Source organism: Symphodus melops, assembly GCF_947650265.1.
Source record: "Symphodus melops genome assembly, chromosome: 14".
Taxonomy (NCBI): domain Eukaryota; kingdom Metazoa; phylum Chordata; class Actinopteri; order Labriformes; family Labridae; genus Symphodus; species Symphodus melops.
Genome location: NC_136704.1, coordinates 11,951,620 through 11,971,661, shown reverse-complemented (window position 1 = coordinate 11,971,661; position 20,042 = coordinate 11,951,620). Strand labels below are relative to the sequence as shown.

Here is a 20,042-nt window from a genome sequence, read left to right as displayed (position 1 = left end):
CCGCCATCGTCAACACTTCTTTTCTAATCTACATCTGTGAGCAGCAGTGATTCCTACCTGGTTGTAGCTGTGCACGGCTCCTCCAACCTGCCCGCTGCGCTGAGGAGTTGCTGCGGAGATGCTGTCGCTAAGGGCGAGGGTCTGGTTGCTATGGTAGCTGGCAGAGTACTGGAGCGAAGCCTCAGGGGTGGAGTTGAGCTGCAAGGAACTCTGGGAAAGAAGAGCCGGTCCTACCGATAGAGGAGACAGGATTGGTGTGTTGTCGGGTGGGAGGTGGGGGTTGCGTTAAGTTTATTTGCGTGTGTGCATGCATATACAGAGAAAGTGAGAGAGTGAGGGGTAAGAGAGAGAGATTAGGAGTGAGAAAGTGAGGGGGCGTGAAGGGGAAAGATTGAGAGGCAAAGAGTGAAATGGGGAAAGAGAGAGAGAGAGAGAGAGAGAGAGAGAGCGAGAGAGCAGCAATTTAGAGCAGATAGTGCAGCAGTGCAGCTCTCCATGAGTTAGAGATGGCATGCATAATTTATTAGCAGAGGGAAAGAGAAACAGAGGAACAGAGAGAATGGGAAGAGGAGGGGGAGGAGCAGGGAGATGAAGAGAATGGGAGGAGGAGGGCAGAAAAGAAGAAAGTTGTAATAGATGGAACACCTAATGATTGGATTTGTTACCTCCCTGAACATGCTCATTTTAAACCATGTATTCTCGACTTGTGGAAAACTTCACTTGACCCCTTATGTAAGAAGTGATACTGCTCTGAAATGAGGATTGAACATTGTTTTATTCCTGCTGCTGTTTAGCAAGCTTTGCACGATAAGTGTGATTTAGCTCCATATACCCCAATGGCTGCAGTAAACTCAACCCACCATCTGTATACATCAACAGCCTGTAAACTGACAAAAGACTAAAAGAGAAGATGTGCTTTAGTCAACAAGTACAGCTGCAACATCACACGGAACACACACTGTATCAACATGTCAACTATGTGCAACGGAACACAATTTAATCTCTTTATCTCGGTATGAGCGTTCTCAATATTCATATCGCAATAAACAAAGACATAATTGCAGAACTGAGCATTGCCTTCTCACTCAGCATGCAACATTTTTAATTGATGGAGGGTAATGGTCGTGCACCTTATGAGCCAGTCAGAGGACATTCAAGCCAGCTTTCTGCTACTCTCAGGTTATTTGACGCCTATCTCATGGTGAAGATAGTTTATTTTGGGGTTTATTTTGGATTCATGTCGCAAATACAGCTGTCGTATAAAACACTAAGAACAGCAGACAGAAATAAAACAGTTCATGCTAACGCGCACTGTTACATTTTGATACATTTATCTCACTTTCTAATTTTCTTGCACAGAGCGTATTTTTTCTGATTCTCTGTCAGGCTGGCCCACCACATAACACGGGCCCTTTTTGCAGCATGACATTACAATCCCTTCTCTCTGATATCGATTTGGAAATGAGTACACTATTTTAGACAGCCTCTCTAAACTGTGCATGGAGCTATGAGGGGAACAAACACAGCCTGTTGTAAACCACTCATTAGTCTGATGCATTTAAGCGGTTACATAGGTTGTGTGGTTGTTTTTATTAAAGAGCAGTTAGGTCTGTGACCTGTTCACTCTGCTGTGCATTCATATTTTATTAGGTTGCTATTTTTACTCTGGCTTTATTTTAAATATTTAACCTGAGGAGTAATAGTTGTATGCAAAACGTAAAAACTAGTATGTTCTTTTCTCATACTATCTCCATTTCTAAATATCAGGAATACGTACTTTTAGTTGTTGCAATAGCTGTCACCCCCAGAGCAAACTGCCATGTTAATTCATTTTTTTCACACCAAATAACAAAGCCCAGTTATTATTCCTCTCCCATATCTGTTCAGTTGCTCTCTCTCTCTCCCCCTCTCTCTTTCTTTTCCCTCCCCCAGAATCTCGTCTCCCTGTGAGTCTGTGCGCTGTGAACCAGGATCAACTCCTCTGCTTCTTGCCTTCACAAAAGACTTGTCTTCTCTCATCTCGATTCATCCCTTACTTTTTATGAATTATTTAACAGCACTTTGTGTTACGCAGACTGAGTGGGAGCTTCCAAACTTCTCATGGCTCTGCCTTGCTTTTTGCTACACTGCGTGTTGCACTGTGTGAAGTTTGAGTCAGTGTTCATACGTGCCACAAAAATGTTGGATGAAAGAAAATATTTGTATTTTACAGAGTTCATGTGTGATAAGTTTTTGCAAACATTGCCTGCTGTTGTTGTGTTTTATTACGTGTATAACGTCGCGAACGGGTATAATCAAAAATCACTGAGGTTAGTAGGAAGTCAGACATGGTCCTTGTTTTGATGACGAGTCTCTTACACCCTCAATTCTTACATAGAAAATGGGAATATTCAGAAGCAGAGTCAAATAATTAATTACACATGTCACGTTTTATACCCATAAAACATTTACACACAGCTCCCATATACACACAAGGCTTCCACCTATACCCAAAGTCAAACATTGATTGCTTTGAGAGGTAAACTTCAGACTTAGTTTGTGTTTCTCTGAATATCCATGTACGTGCAGAGACATTTGTGTGGCTCTTATGCGACGCCTTACAAACCACAGCATCAGCTGAATGCAAAAAGCCTCCCTGATTCTTCCCACCTTTCACTGAAGACAGCGACATGTCACAATTCAATGTGTTTACCGCTAAGCTATTTGCGGCGCTACTCTTCGAAAGGGAAATACACAAACACCCTCAAACAGAGAAAGCTATGGGGAGTTTATCTGCACCCACACATTGTGATGCTGTTGGTAGAAGCTCATTTGCAAAATAGGGAAAACAGCTGTGAACGGAGCACCCACAAAAAGAGCGCTAACAAAGAGAGAGGCATCTTCTAGGACTCAAATAAAGAGTGCAGGAGAATAAGGGACTTTCCACAAACATTTGATTCTGATAATCAAATTATCTGACATGTCTGTCCACTATTGTGCATGTGCTAAAACATGAAACCATTAACACCCCCCCCCCACCCCCACACACCTTATTAAAGAAGAGCAGAAAATGTAATGGAAATAATAAAAAACCAGCCTCATACAGTAAGTCTAATACTGTCCAGCTGTTTATGTTTCTCTCAATAGAAAATGTATATCTAACCCTGTAGCTGGCTCATTGTAACAGAACTAGCAGCAGCACATGGTATAAAATATTGCATCGCATGTGAGTGAACTCTTGAGAAACGTGAGCAGTTTAAGTTCTTAAAACGACTTCCATTACAGCAATATCAACCGACAAAAAGGTCAGCAGACAATAACTGAAATAGGAATGCAGTGATCCACAACCAATGACCTGCGAAGAAAATGCCAAACACTTTTAGCAAGATGCCCTTACCAGGCTGATTTTTCATTCGTTGTATGAGTTTGTTTCTCAGAATATAAGACCTTCAGAATTGAAAAAAAGCTACGAGGGTTATTAAAGCAAATCCAGAAGCATCTTGATGATGTCTGTGTATGTGCAGCCCGGTTGTTATCTTCTTGTTCCCACATGAAAAGAAGAATTTCTCTTTATTTACATCGTTTTGATTGAGTTGTAGTTACAAAGGAACTAAGTGACTGCAGCTCTAATTCTGCCCAGCAACAAAACGCATTTCTCTCTCCTTTCGTTTGATTCATTTTCAGATATCCTACCTTCTTTATTATCCCATATTCTTAATGGTATACTATTTTAATACTTACACTAAACGTAATCTCGAACAAAATCCTCCCAAGACTCGTTGAATTGGAATCTGAGTGAAAACTCAATATTAACAAAGGGAATTGCTGCACTAGATATCTAATGGCCTGTGGGACTAATAAGAATGCATTTCCTCCTTTCATTTCAGGAAAACAAAAATAATTCCCCAAACAGCACACACACACACACGCACACGCACACACACGCACACGCACACACACGCACACACACACACACACACACACACACACACACACACACACACACCATAATCCTCCTGTATTAAACCAACCACAGTTCTAGTTCTGAATAAGATCGCCTGGATATTCTTTCCCCCTCAGTCACTCTGTGTAAGAGTTACTGAACAGCAATTAAAAATGAAATCCACATCCCTTTTGAAGCACAGAAAGGTTTATTTACACTGCTGGAGAACCTGATGGAATACACAGTCCTTGATTTAGTTCATTCGGGTGTTGACATAGTTCTAAGAACAACTCATTTCCAGCCTTGAAATAATATCTTCAAGGAACAAAAGTGAATGAACAAAAAATCTACAAACTTAAAAAATGAAAATTGTTTGCTTCTGACTTTTGTGCTCTCAAGCTGAAGTTGGTTTTTGTTCAGGTGGTACTTTTGCTGTGCTGAATATATCATGTAAACTGGTTTGACTGGAGGCTATAGAGCCGTATTTTATGATACTGTTGAATCCCCAAAACAAACACACAAAACATACTTACGTTCTCCACTGTCAAGGATTCCTGATTCCTGTAGGGACCGAATGCAGGAATCCACAAGCTCCAATCCTGTAGTCAACTCATCTTCAATATCCTTTTGTCCATCCACTGTGAAGGAGAACAGAGCATGAGGGACACAGAAGGATACACGTGAAAAAGGAAGGGGAGAAAGGAAAGCAGCCAGAGAGCTCCCACCTCAATGGTCTCAATTAAAACTCAACTCTTTACGACTTGATTGTGACCTATAGAACATTTTGGTTGTGTGATGTAAGGGACACTGAGAAGTCTGTTCTGGAAGCAGGTTTCATTGTATTTAATGTTGTACTAAAGGTGAAGGTGAGACTAGGTGAGGATGCTACATACACATGAGCATATTGGTGATTTTGTGAATATGTGAGCAGCAGATGAGTGAGAAAAACAGACAAACAGTGAATACGTGTGCTCTTTATGCATATCAATTAAAACTGAGCATCAGAAAATATTTGGATGTCTCTTGAGTGTGTGTCCATGTCTCTGGGTTAGTGTCTGTGCATCAGTTTGGGTTTTCAATCATCTTGTAATCCATCAGGTGCTTGGTGGGTGCTTCTGCACATACATCACTGGGCTGGTTAAACTTCTAAATGTTGCTTGACACACAATTTTCCTAGAATGTCAATTAGACCTGAGTCAGAGCAGGCCTCGTTGGTGTCGAGGTGATAAAGCTCATCCTTCAACTTGAAAATGTTACACACACCTATGGTTCTGTCATTGTTGGTGAGATTATAATTTTCAAACAGCATTAAACGAACAACTTAAAGCGTTAAGATGTCAGTATTCTTTCCTGAGCAGTATGGGTGTGTGTGTGTGTGTGTGCCTGTGTGCGTGTGTGTGTGTGTGTGTGTGTGTGTGTGTGTGTGTGTGCGTGCGTGTGTGTGCATTTATACAAATATCCAGGGGGAGCTTTACCTTGAGCGTTCCAGCGAAATTGCTCATCAGTAGAACTGCAAAATAAGATGACAGGAATATTAAGAACACAACCATTATAAATGTGTGTACAGGCTTTGTGTGACATTTTGCTGAATTCAAACATAAAATCAACGGAAGCGAATAAGGTAATCCTAGAAAATAAAGTGAGTGACATTGTGAGTCAGCGCAGACAGACCATTTTTAAACAAACACACTTTACAGAGAAAAGGCACTGTGCACTAAAGTAATGTTTGTTTTGTTCACATACAAACAAGCCTTCTTTTCTATGCTCTTGATGGCTTTGAATTGATTGGTGATGGATGGAGGGTTACACTGAAAGAAAAAGACAAATGAAGCAGAAGGAAATAGAGAGAGAGAGAAACAGAAAGTTAGAGACGAGAATTGAGCCGCCTGCTGTGTGATCAATGCGGACACGGTCAAACTCACTGATACATATAGACTTTTTTATCGGACTTCTTCCACACCATTAGACCGGCTGCTCGGCCTGCGTCTACGTCTGTCCCATTAAGAGCACTGCATTTGGTATTCCACATCCAAAACTTTCTGTCTGCACACTCGCAGTGAGAATTTTTGATTGATGAACATCGGTTTACAAAGTTTTCCCTTCTTGCTGTGAACAGGTTTGTTGAGTAAACATATTAAGATGTGTTCATCTGGCGGCTTGTCTGGTTTGCTGAGATGTAAACACTCTTCCCGACACAACACACCACAAACCAAACTACAAACCATCTGCTTCCCAGAAGTACCGATTTCACTCGTTAAAAATGGCTGAAACCTTCACAGAGCCTTCAGTAGCACACTCACGTCAGCAACAGTTAAAGGCAGTCAAAAGGGATAAAAAAAAAACCCATCCTTGTTTAAGTTCCAACAATAAGAAGCAGCTGCAGTTGTTTAGTATTGGGGATAAAATATTTGGATAGTTAGAGGCTGTCAGAGAAAATGACTGGGGATGTTTGCCCTGCATCGTATTGTTCCACTGACACTGACTGACAAGAACTCAAGTGCAGTTTGAGATCAAAGAAAGAAAGACTGCAAGAAAGACTACGCAATCAAATATCATCTCACTGAATCAAACGTTTAGTCTGCAATTTTGTGTGTCTGATATTTTTTTTTTTTTCCGTTTCTGCATAATTTCTACCATTTTTGTCCTCGGGAAGCAGATTTGTCTGTGTAGTGCAATACGTGTGTGCAACAATAAACGGGGGATGAACAAAAACGGAACAGTCTTCAAAAATTGTACAAACTTATATAAAGCAAATATTTCATCTTCTCCTATTAGTCAAAATCCTGAGTCCAACAGTTAGCTGTGTCATCCTTTGAACACGATGTAGCGTTCAACTGTGTTGTAATTAGCAGGCTGGTTAAAAGAATCAAAACTAGCAATTACACCATACTTCTCAAGTGTGTTTATTATCAGTGTGGCTGCATCATGTGCCTTCTTTTTTCCTCTGATCTCTGTGATCTGTTTGCAACAAATTTCCCAATAAAGTCTTTTATTGGCAGATTAAGTTCTAAACAAAGAATTGTAAGTCTGTCCTTTGTTTTTCTTCTGCCATTGGGGCGACTGCGGCTCAGTTGGTAGAGTCGTCGTCTTGATCCCCATGTGAACATGTGTCCTTGGGCAAGACACTTAACCCCAAATTGCTCCTACTGCGTCAGGGGCGTATGAACATGTGTGAATGGAATCAATTGTTTTGATGGGCCTTTTACCAGCCATCAGTGTGAATGGGTGTAAATGGGTAGGTGCGACCTGCGGTGTAAAAGCGCTTTGAGGAGTCAGAAGACTAGAAAAGCGCTATACAAGCTCAACTCCATTTACCATAGTTAGTGCTTTAATCACAGCTAGTTGTTTTGTTGATCTGGGCTTCATTTGTGCCGGATCCTTCCGAAACAAGGTCCAGCACTTCCCAGATCGGGACCGGAACCTGTTTGACAGCACCTCCTTTTCCACTATAAAAATACAGTATCTCAATAAATGCGGGATATCACTCTTTGTTATCTGTTCTGCCACGTGTTTGTCATTTAAATTACAAACCTCTTATTTTTCTGTTTCAGTATGCATGAGGTTTAAATCTTTTTTCTTTTTCTTTAGGAGTGAGAGGTCAGATCCCGGTCAGGTCAAAGAGAGACTCCTGAAGGAGTTCTGTACATGTCATGAGAGCTCAGTTAATGTGTTGTCTGCAATTTTGCCAATGGCGAGGGATTAATGGCTGTTTTGGCTGAATAAACAGGTAAGAAACTATTTTTACTCTCGCTCTCTGCTGTGCTGCAGTGTAGTGTTGATACTTATTTCGAAGAGTGACGAGTGCGATCATGAAAGTGTTTGTGCAAACAGAGGTAGGGGTGCTGAAGGTGCTGCAGCAAGGGCTTACAGCTCACAACAGTTCAGAGCTTTTCTCTCGATGCGCACACGTTGAAGTGTCTCTGTTTTCAACAAAATCATAGACAAAGATTTTCACTCGTCCTGTCAGACAGACGGCGTCAACTCGCCACCCTCACTACTCTGATTATTATTCACTATACACTGGTCATCGATCACGTCTGTGTGAACCTTCAGTGTCAGGTTTGTTGGCTGTTGAAGTATGTTATGTTCAAAGACTGTTGTTAATACTGAGTATCAATCCAAGGCAAATCCAATCAATTTCATTAATAACGTTTGAATTCGTGCAGCACAAAGTATCGTGTCATCATGTAGAATGACTTCTCTCAACCTAAAGACTCAGCATGTCGCTCGGAGGGGAAACAGAGCCTTTATCCTAACCCATACGGGATTCCATGCTCCTCTCTCCAGTTGATTTGGATTATTGTGAATGCTCTGGTGGCTCCGTGCATTTTTTACGTGTTCTCCTCCTGTGCCGCCAGAACAGCTCTATCTGTGTTCCTGGACCTAAGAATTTACAAATCAACCACTGCTGTTGATAATTGAGGTTCAATGCATAGCAAACCTAACCCATTCCAAGCTCTTAAACATTAGAGACTGATACCTGAAATCCCATTCTAACGACAAAATTGCAATTACTTCCTTTAAAAATCGACATGTTACCGGTATAAAAATCGAGTGCTGTAAGGCTAAGGTGACCCAGTAATTATCCACGTACAAAACTAGAAAACATGTACAAAGAAAAATGTAACCAGGTGGTGGGGAACTTCATGTGGCTACAGGAAAGGGAACGGGAAAGCAGTAATTAACATGATGTCACTGAGTAACTTGATTTGAGAGGGAGAAAGTGGGAGTCATTGAAGAAACACAAAACTTTGCACGAGACACTCTAATAGACAGGAGAGAGCGAGAGGAAAGAGAGAGAGAGAGAGAGAGAGAGAGAGCGATGTAAAAAGCACAGCATCTTACTTCAAACTATTCTGGAGTGCCAAAACACAAAGGAGGCAGAGCACGTCTCTTAACAGTGAGCCTGTGTTAGACTCAAATTTGGAATTCCCTTCTCGACTCTGGAACGTCACACAGCGTCCTCTGCTGTTTCTACAACTCACACGCTCATTCTTAGCATTCATAAAGGTAGAGCCTGGAATAAAATATGGCTTGCTTCTGCATGGAAAATGTCTCTTGGGAGTCTGGGAAGTCAAGTAAACTACAGTATAACTAATGCATTGAAAAGTTTGACATGAGCAAACAAACTTTCTGGTAGTATGGAAGCCTTGTGATGACATAATACTGCTGCTTATCAAACAAAGATAAATAATATATGTGATATTTATTCATGCAAGAAAGAGTAAAGTTTGTGTGTGTGTCTGTGTGTGTGTGTGTGTGTGTGAGACGTGCATGTATAAGTGCAATAAATACTGTTTCTCTTTTAAGTGTAATTCAGCACCTGAGAGGCAGAGCTAAAAATATGTATGGGTGTGACATTTTTCGGTGCACCAAAAAAAGCCAGGTAAACATTTTGTTAATGTGTTTAAAACAGTATGTAACCGTCCAGAAAGGAATCCCAGCAGCCAAATCCTTCATGAGTCATTACTCCTCAGCTTGGAGAGCATTACTCTGAAAGAGTTACAAACTGCCACACACTGTCCTGCTCAAATCCTCAAGCTGCCTCCCTTCACAGATAGTAGCACTTAAGAACACTGGCCTGTCCTGATAAGGCTGTCAGCACGGATGCATGTGTGTGTGTGTGTGTGTTTGTGTGTGTGTGTGTGTACACTGAGCGCACAATTTTCTACGTTCAGCTGATTGCCCAGCTGGATGTTGTGAACAGAGTCAGAGTCATTTTCAACAGCATTTCAGTCACTAATACTTGCACTCACACACGCACGCACGCACGCACGCACGCATGCACGCACGCACACGCCTGCCCACATGTGTACAAGAACACATTTCTAATTGCTCTCCTGTTGAGATGAAGAGATGGATCAAAGGAAGGCTTCGAGTGCAGTTCTGGGCTATTTTATCATAACTAGCATTAAAAGATATTGTCTGGTCAAAAAAGCATAAGCTTGATGTTTTCTCAAACACATTCTAGCCTTTATGAAGAGTGGAGGGAGGTAAAACAAATAAAAAATAAATGATGGCGGTTTATTGGTTATTGATGAAGCTGCTCCTGATTATTCTACTTTTATTAACAACAAACATGGTTAACAGATTGAGAAGCCAACCAAATGTAATATTAATGGCTTTTCAGAGGGAGAAATTGTGGTTTGTTATTACAAATCAAGTGTTAATTATGTTTCATAAATTGCAGAGTTTTGTGTCATTAGTTCCCTTTACCCCTGTTGATTGACCTCATACTGTTTGATATCCAAAAGGACTCTCCAGGCCCAGACACTCTGGGCATGTATTTATTGTAGTGTAGGTTACATATCATTGTACTGTATAAAATATGACTATTATTGTTGTGTCTCCACTCAAACAATTACTTATTCTACAACTTCAGTCTGCTCACAGTGCTTCCACTCTGTTGTCTGTTGTTACAAGTCAATGTTGCTAACTGTCTTGTGTTGTTGGTGTAAGTATATCAGAGGATTTCAGTTTGTGTAAATCTGTAGTTTCACACACTAACTGAGGGAATCCATTACATTTCACGACAGCTGTCCTTAGTAGACAACATATAAATGATAACATGACAATATGGCAAGAAAAGAACATTTGCTATTAGATAGCATTGTTCTACGTACAGTTAATAATTCAAAAGTCAGTAATATTGCTGATGCGCGCATCAGGCTTGTTAAATAAACACAGAGTTTACCTCATATAGACCGGGGCAGGCTCCTCAAGTATATATTCTGTAGATAGAAGCCTATATTTCCAACCTGTTTTTATTTCATTTTTAATGTATTCATTAAATTGCTGCCTGCACATGAGAGCGAGAGAGAGAGAGAGAGAGAGAGCGAGAGAGAGAGAGAGAGAGAGAGAGAGAGAGAGAGAGAGAGAGAGAGAGCAAGAGCGGGGTATAAAGCGAGCACGCATGAGAGTGCAGACACGCACAAGGACCTCACGGCTCCACAGGACGACTGAAGAGAGTCGTTCTTCAGGCCATTCTGAGCACTATCGTTGTAGGGACCGTGCGTGCCGTCCGCGCCGCGCCCACCGCAAGAAACATGAATCGGGTCTAAAAAAATTCTTTCCGCTCGACTTCTTCCCTCTTGAATGCTTAAACGGTTGGCGATCTTACTAAACGTTAAGGGTTTTTCTAAACTTTTAGCCTTTACACGCCTAATTCGTTCATGATGAAATCATCACTATGCTGATATGTATGTTTTATCCCGCTTGGGTCGAGGTCCTCTTACAGCCCACCTGCAGTTCCCCGGGCCGTGGCCTACACTTTGGGAAGCACTGACATAGATAATGGACTAAACTTACACAAAAGCTCAGCAACAGTAAATGTAAACAAGCTGCTACTCACAAACTAATGCCATGCTCAACAGGATTGAATTTAATGAACAAGTTCACACAATCAAACACTGATGGCTCGGCCTCTGGGAGCAATTCAGTGTCCAGTATCTTAGCCAAGGACATGCTGACATTAGGACTTGTGGAGCCCGGGATTGAATCATCCCTCTTTCAATAAATGGACGACCTGTTTTGAGCCACAGCAGGTCTTACACAAAACAAGGGCAAAACATTTTCACGGACATTTCTACTGTATGAATATATTTGTCTCAATTTGTATATTCATGGGACACTGTGTTTCCCTTCGAATACATTTCTACTCCAATTGAACACATTTCTTTCACAGATAGCTGAAAGCCTAGAGGAGCATGACTGGCTATAATCCATTTCTCATCGTGTTTGCCCCCTGCCTTATTTGTGGAACCTTTACTGTGAGGTTTACACTGATTGTTCAACAGCAAGCAAAGTCAAATCCTGCTACTCTCAGCTGGTTTCCCTGGTTACTAAATTCTGTAAGAATTGCTTAGATTTCCATTGACCTGAGTATAATTGTCATTCTTGACTGAAGAGCAGTCAGCAGACAAATACTAACTAAGCGTGCAGAGCTAGGGCATGATATGCTTCCATGTGACAAGGCTGATTAATTTCAGGGAGACTAATGCAAAGTGATGTAGTACACAATCGTGCCAACTCACTTTAAGGCATCAAGCTGGTTGGAACACAGTCCTTTTTGTGGAAGTTTCTGTATGGACACATATTTACTGGGACTCTTGTGGTTGTCATAACAATATTGTTGTGCTGTGTGTGTGTGTGTGTGTGTGTGTGTGTGTGTGTGTGTGAGATGTCTTTATGTTTGGAATCAGTGAATTATTAATGTGGATGAATATAAAATGTACACAATGCTACATAGCACACAAGTTAGAAAATATGTCAAAACATTGAGGTTGCAAAGCAAATGTGATTTTGTTCACGTGGATGCATGTATGGCAGGTCTATTTTGGCAATATATACGTGTGTGTGTGTGTGTGTGTGTGTGTGTGTGTGTGTTACATATCCAAAAAGGAGCTCTCTGATACTCTATTCAGAAAGCAGCCTTTTGTGCCCACAACAAGGCTGAGGACAAACTTTTTGTGGATATGACAGCTGAATGACAGTTCAACCGTCGACTGGAAGAGAATTGTCTAGTCGACGCGTACACAGAAATGACTTCTAATGTCTGAATACTGACAGCTGCAACAAAAACTCTTATTCCTTCAAACAAAGAAAACAATGTGCCATGGTATTGACAGGTTCAATAGAGTTATTTAAACTCTTTTCGTCTTTCTTCCCTTCAATTTATCTCCTTTCAAGTCTTACGCATTCACTCGCAGATGTTTAGCCTACAATAACGTGTGTACATACATGCTTAAAGTCAGACTTCAAGTATGTGTATTTGTCTGATTTTAATGCCTGTGTATTTGCGTGTGTTCCTGTGTGGATGTGTACTGATGTTTCTGTCCTGAAATCTCTATTTTCAGATTAGCGTGATGAAAAACTCATGCAACCTTTTGCTAATTTTACACTCACTTGTACATGCAGGTTACACATTCACACACGCACGCGCACACACACAGACAGACACACACACACACACACACACACACACACACACCAGACATTCATATTTTTTAGTAGAAGAAAAAGAGAGCCCAGACTATGATTAGCACTAACCGAATTTCCGCCTGGGAGTGTATGAAGTATTTCTGATTCTGATTATTTCTCCAGGCACGTATCAATCAATCTCAGTCTTAGTCTCAATCTTTGTTTGCATAGTTTCAATTCATAACCGATTTTATCTCAAGATGCTTTATGTAAAGGTGTAGCAGCAGGTCTAGACTGTACTCTTGGAGGTATTATTTACAAAGAACCAATACTAATCCACCATGAGAGAACAGCAGTAAGCAACATTTAACAAAGTCACAGTGGTAAGATAAAAGTTCCTCTCATCCTGAACTTCCATCAGATTTCAGCTCCATGCACTCTTGTCCGTCAACGCCCACTGGGGTGCTGAGACAAAAAAATTCCCACAGTAATTTTAAAAATTAAAGCTAATACGATTGATGTGGTATAATACTTACATAGTACAATAATATAATATGATATAATGTATTATTTATATGGACCTTATAAACTCATAAACACACATACGGTCATTTATTCTTACTTGTGCTTTATCCTGAAAATAAACTGAATGTTATAATGTTGTTTCGGTGTCTGACTTCCTGTCCCGCTTGTGTTTTTCTCTGCTAAATTGATGCGTCGTGCTCCGGCATTCGGTAAAAATAGCAGCGTTGCGTATCTGCCTCGGACTGCCCGAGCTGAGACGCAGCGTAGCCAATGGAAAGCACACTCATAGAATAAAGTGAAAACATTTCAGCTTTGCTACCGTAACGGAGCAGAGGCGGACAGAGCACACATATGGTGGACGTTGGCTGAAAAGGGCTCATGTTGAACAGCCATCTGCAAAAACTGTGTTGGTAATTGTAATTGCAATTGTTTACTAATTTAATAAAGTTCTGGAGTTTCTGAACCTTATGACTGAACAAAACAGGAAATACAAATCAAACGTAAACACTGCTTTAGCATGCCTTTTTTTATAGCCATGAGAATTGTGTAGATCGATCAAAAAAGATTGGACTAAACTTGTTCTTATCTGTGTCCTCAAAGAAAACGTCTTTGTTTCTTAAGTAAATAATTAAATATTTCGGAAAGCCCCCAGCAGAAAACAAATGCATGCCATTTGATGATATAACACAGACTAAAGTCTGCTTGCTGTTTGAATACGATCACACAGTGACTTGTATCTGTGTATTTGAACGCATGCACCAAACGCTGGTTCCCTGTTGGTTGCTACTTGAGCTCAGAAACATCTGCTCTGTGTGTCATAATCACCAAGCTATTATAGTCATTATGATAGGTGGGCTATCACTGTTTTGCACTGGCACAGATAATGACAGAATATTTCCATGCATAATTCACTGGGGACGGGTGGCCTGACACCGGGTGTTCCCTGTATTATTGTACTCCATCAAGATAAGTGCTGTCAAATATTTATACTCATCTAACGAGGCTTACTGCAAGACGACTGCCATGACACGTTATCGAAGTAGAGATTAAAAGCTTTCCTGCACATTATGAAAAGTTAGAATTAAAGTTTCACTTTTTATGGAATAAAAACTTCGACATACTTAAAACATGACATTTACTCTGTAGATGCAGACTAGCAGGGAATCATGTGCAGTTAAAGGGGTAGTTCTGTAATTTTGTAGTGGTATTGATGACTCACTTGTCATTAGTAAGAGCATCTAAAAAGGTGGTTAGGGTTAGGGATATGTACAAATAGCTTGGACTCCCACACCTCCAAGACCCATGTTGACAATCTTGTGAAGAAACTTTAAAAAAAAAGTGTTTCTCTTTTGAAGTGAAAAAGCAGCTCTTTCATGCAACGTTTTTTAGCTAAGCTAAGCTCAGCTAAGTGCCTTAGTAAGATTGTTACTGTTTATCATGCTTCTCTGAGGTTTATTACAAACTGTGGAGTTCAGACCCACCTAACTGTATTCTCGAGTGGGATGGCCTTCTTTGTCCACCAGGAGGCTGGGACACGGGTGCGCTTTCATTTACAAGGTTGCATGCTTGGGCTTCTCGCCTCCTACTTCTGCAACCTTATCACACGGAGAAGTGTTGATTCATACAGTTTGCGTTCAGTTGTTGCTTTCTGTTCCATTTCCCGGCACAGAACTGGGAAAAACGGCCTTCGTCCACTCTGCACCTTCCACATGGAACATGCTGCGAAAAGTCTTGAAAATAACTAAACTGATTTCTTTAAATCCAGGCTGAGAACACATGAGTCAACATCTCCTTGTAACAGTTTTTTATAACTTTCATTGGATAAATAAAGGTTAAATAAAAATAAAAAAAATCATTTAAAGTGAAATTTATGTTGGGCACATAATTTCCAAACCAACCCTTAAATTGCACACGTCATTCTTTGCTGTTATAAATAAAGTTACTATTAGTCAGAAGTGAGCTGCTACACAGACAACAGGCAGATTGATAATTGTCTGATTGTTATGTCAACCGCCAACTGACTGTAACTACCTACAACCCATGCTTCATGCTACAACATTTTTCACGTTACTTGCACTTGTATCGTATGCACACACACACACACACACACACACACACACACACACACAGAATTTGGCTCTGTGAAATGTAACACACGTGTGTAATTTTTCCAGATACCATTTGATATTTTCCCAAATTCATGTTTTTCTCTTTTCCTCTGAATTCTGTGATTTACGACATAACCTCATGTTGTCAACTGAATAGAAGCTGACAACGCTCCTCCTTGTTTACAATGCTTAACCAGAACCAGGCGTAGCTTATTTACATTTTTTCCCAGTGGAATAACATGCACAGAGTCCGCCATCAACACATAAATCTTTCCACGAGGGAGAGCGTGCTGAAGTGATGAGTTCATGCTTGGCCTGCTGCTGTCTCTGTTTTTCGTCTTTGCAGGTCCTGTCAATCGTATGCTGACAAAACTTACAGAAAAGTGGCTCCCCTTATTGACGGAAGTTGTTCGGATATTGTTCTGCTCTTAGTGTCACATATTTTCATTTTTTCGATGAATTTGACATCTCAGATGACCTCTTCTCCATGTCTGTCCGCGTTGGAGAGACGAGCCCCGACAGAGGTGAAAACAGGACACACACAGACTAGAAGAAGCTGCAGTTTCCACAAAACAGTAGAGATTCTGAATTGATTGATTGATTTTATTTTCGTGTCATTCACACAATGTGGCCTATACCTCATGGGCTTGTAAGACACCGGAAAATTCAGTGGCAGTGCTTTAGTATGTCATAACATTACAAAGTTGCCTGCTCCAGTCACACTTCAGTCTTAAACAGCGTGTTCTGTTTTTTTTCCCTCGGCATTACAAATAAAATCTGGTACAACAAAGCTTCCTTTTTTTAAACACAACTCAAGTTTTTTCAAAGTCGTCCAACCAAAAAAAAAAAAACGACGTAAATTGAAGACATTTTCTTTTTTAGAAAAGAGCATCCCTTTAATTACAAACCAAACAAACTCGCTCTTCCTCTGGGATTGCATTGAACCTGTCGGTCTGCAAAGCTAAAATCAAGGTTCCTGAACGTAACTGTGCACAGAGGGATCTTTGTCTGTTTTGTGTACAGTAGAGACGCTGGGCATAGTTTGCATCTATCCACTTAACTCAGGCTGTGACAAACACTCAGACAGTGGCACAATGTCTGTAAACACAAACGGAGCGAATAAAGTTTTCAGTAGAATATCACAGGCTGAATTTTTATTCACTAAACATGGGTTTTAAATGTTGGCAGCTGCTGATTAGCAGACATAATGCCTGTGTTTATGATCAGCTGATCATCATAAATCACAGGATAAACACATATTCCATGGAGTAAAAGGTGGAACTGGGATCATTATTTGTCAAAACTCGGTTGTTGGCTCAGAATAAAAAACCGTTTGACCTCACCCAGTGGAAGTCCCTGATGATTGATTCCAAGCGTATAACTGTCATCGTCACTCATCGAGGTTTGTATCAAATGATCACAAGGTTTTTTATACTTGTCGTGATTTTTTATCAAAAGAAATTCAACGTTTGAAAGTGATCATGAAAGTTTAAATCATTCAAAACGTTTCTCCTGTAAACATCTGCTCCTTCACAAGCGTGGAAAGGTGTATGTCCTGTTTTTAAATTGTGTCCATTGATTTGTGCAAACATGCGATGACCTCGGTCACACATCTCTTACAAGTAAAATATCCTCACCGTCTGTAACTTGTCTGGCAAATAAATTGTAATCTGCAACCACTCCAGCCGCTGTGATCCCATAAACACACATTGATACAACACAGACAGATACAGATTCACACTCAAGGGCAGTAGTGTGATGTCATGGGTGGAGAGGACATCTCAGAGCTTTGGGGGCTGAAGCAGTCAACAGTTTAAATCACTCATCCCCCAGAGGATAATCTAGCCAATGATTTAGTGGGAGTCACAGAGTCACTCTCAGCAGCTTCCACTCCAGTGGAGGGATATATTATTGGTGTGTGTGTGTGTGTGTGTGTGTGTGTGTGTCTGCATGCAAGGGGGGGAGGAGGTTATTCGCCTTACACTGTCTCTCTCTTTGAGGCCCCCATGAGACCAATTACCAATACTCTGCAGCTTCACACACATACACACCGACACACTTGTAATCTTACACCACATATGAACTGTCGCTGCTTGACTGTGTGATCAGCATAACAGCTCAACATGAGCTTCATACTGTCAATATTCATGATTCAGGGGAGACCACTTGAAGAGCAGATAGGGATTACATAAAAACACAAGCACACACTGAGATAATTATAAGACTCAACACAAATTAAGCACAATATTCAACATGACAGAAAAGAGAATAGGGGAGTAAATGATAACCAAGAAAGCTTTTAATGAAATGAATATTTGTTATATGTGAGCGCCAAACGGCTTTTATAATGTACAACGTCTTTTGTGGATTACAGAAATACAGATTTAACGTGAATGCAACGTTAATTTTTAACATAACCACAAAACAGAATCCATAGTAAACTTGTGAAGGTTTGGTAAATGTTCGACTTGGCTCACATAGCTCATGTTATGTCTTTTAGTATATATAATATATATTTGTATTTATTCACTCCAATGTCTATGTTCAAAGTCCAATTACATTTTCCTGTCATTGGGCACACTTCTGTAATTCTGTAATGTTTTGACATAGAAATGCTGTCCAATAAAGTTATTTTTAGAAACAAAAGCTCAGCATGGAAAACAATTACCGTAAATTCCGGACTATAAGCCGCTACTTTTTTCTCACACTTCGAGCACTGCGGCTTCTACTCCGGTGCGGCTAATGCATGGATTTTTTATGGGGGACAATGAGCTTCTGCCGCAAAAACATTTGACTTCGTCACGTCGGATCTTAATATCAGTCATTGTGCGCTTCATGCACGCACCCTCATCATGGAAAACACATGGAGAAATGCATATGATGTAGCTTTCAAGTTAAAGGCGATCGACCTGGCTGTCAAAGAAGCTAACAGAGCTGCTGGACGTTAAGATGACACTGACAGCGACAACAGAGACTGAGGAAGTGAGTAATGAAGTCATTCTGAGGCAGTGAATGGATGGACTTTTTCTTGTGAAATATATTACGGTCATCTTTTTCATCAGCCGTGTTACAGACACCGTCGGCTAGGCTTCGTATTGTAACGGTTCATGTTGTAAAGTCAGTAGTTGATAATGTGTTCATAATTCCGATTATGTGGAGAGTCAGTGAATGCACCAGCGAGAACGTGTTGAGTGGCTGTATGAGAGAACGCTGGGGGAGAGAGTTGGATTGTTACGGCAAGTTATGACAGCTCTCTGCTGTAAACGGCGTGGTCACGGCCGACAGTGATCGGGTTATTAAAAGTTATTATTTGAACGCTCTCGTCGTCCTTTAACGTCCGTACGGACGCTACAGTATTTGCGGATGTTACCGGTAGCCTACGTCTGTGTAAATAGCTCTTGTTATAGCGTGGACACCTGCGGCTTATAATCAAGTGCGGCTTATATATGTACAAATACATTTATTTACTTATTTTTAGCCGGTGCGGCTTATATCCAGGTGCGCTCAATAGTACGGAATTTACGGTAAGTATTTGAGAAGCTTCTTCATATTTATCTCTTGTTTAAGTGAATTATAGTGGAATGGAAACTAATCCAATGACAGTCTACAGGGAGGTTTGGATGCTTGTTTGGCACTTAGCTTGATTTCAAGAGTCTCTTCTGGTCACTTAGCAGAACTCTACAGGGCAGCAGTCTTATTTAATCTTAAACTCAACAACAACATTAGCCTGTATCATAACTCAGTGGAAAGAAGTGATCAGACACATATTGTAATCCTTAAAATAAAAAAAGTCTTGGAAGGTGGATAATTACTTCATAAACTATTCTTTTTAACCAATCATACTCATGCCGTTGTTACCCTTTACTTCTCTGTTTCACATTCCTCTTTTGTCATTATTGCTACAGACAGCTAGTGTTTTACTTGATGACCTCTTTAGGAGGAAAAACCATCATGTTCAAGCTCTATTAAACAAACAAACACGGTGTAGGTGGTGTGTAGGTGTATAAGAGAATGAAGGTGTGAATAAGCCATCATAAAATTATACATGTAGTATGTATGCATTTATAAGTATGATGGATTGATGAGAAGGATGTGTTGCGACAGGCAGAGGGGCCTTTGGGCAGAGGTTTTAATTAACTGACAGGAGAGGAGCTGGCTGGTACGGCTCTCATGATATATCACCATGCCTGGCCCGCAGTGAGTCAACAGCATCCATCTAAGACCAGATGCCCACACACAATATGGAAATATGGAAAATCTGTATGGTTTTTTTGCTGTTTAGATCAGGTTGTTCACAAACTTGCATCAAGGACATTTTCATTCACCAGAAATGGACCTTCAGTGACATTTTCGCCCGTACATGCCTTACAAGGAAGTTTGGTTTCTCTCTTTTAATGAGAGAAAAAAGAAGAGTAAAATACAGTGAGTTAAATATCTTTTAAAGGATGCATGGCAGGCCTTTAGAAAGTTTATGTTGTTTGGTCTATTTGAACCATCACACTGTGTTCTGAGCTTGTGTCTTTACCCACATCCATGAAGAATAAGCTTTGACCATCCATTTCTGCTCT

At 40.6% G+C, this 20,042-nt stretch overlaps 1 protein-coding gene across 2 annotated transcripts in view; it reads right to left on the bottom strand.

Moving 5' to 3' along the window:
* The window catches only part of ctnnd2a (catenin (cadherin-associated protein), delta 2a), a 244,958-nt gene that overhangs the window by 120,643 nt on the left and 104,273 nt on the right, over window positions 1-20,042 (bottom strand). For both annotated transcript variants that reach the window (XM_079361441.1, XM_079361442.1), the window contains exons 4-6: window positions 5,398-5,432; window positions 4,456-4,560; window positions 58-230 (exon numbers count right to left, since the gene is read on the bottom strand). In XM_079361441.1, coding sequence (XP_079217567.1) covers window positions 58-230; window positions 4,456-4,560; window positions 5,398-5,432 — 313 coding nt within the window. The remainder of the gene's footprint in view (window positions 1-57; window positions 231-4,455; window positions 4,561-5,397; window positions 5,433-20,042) is intronic.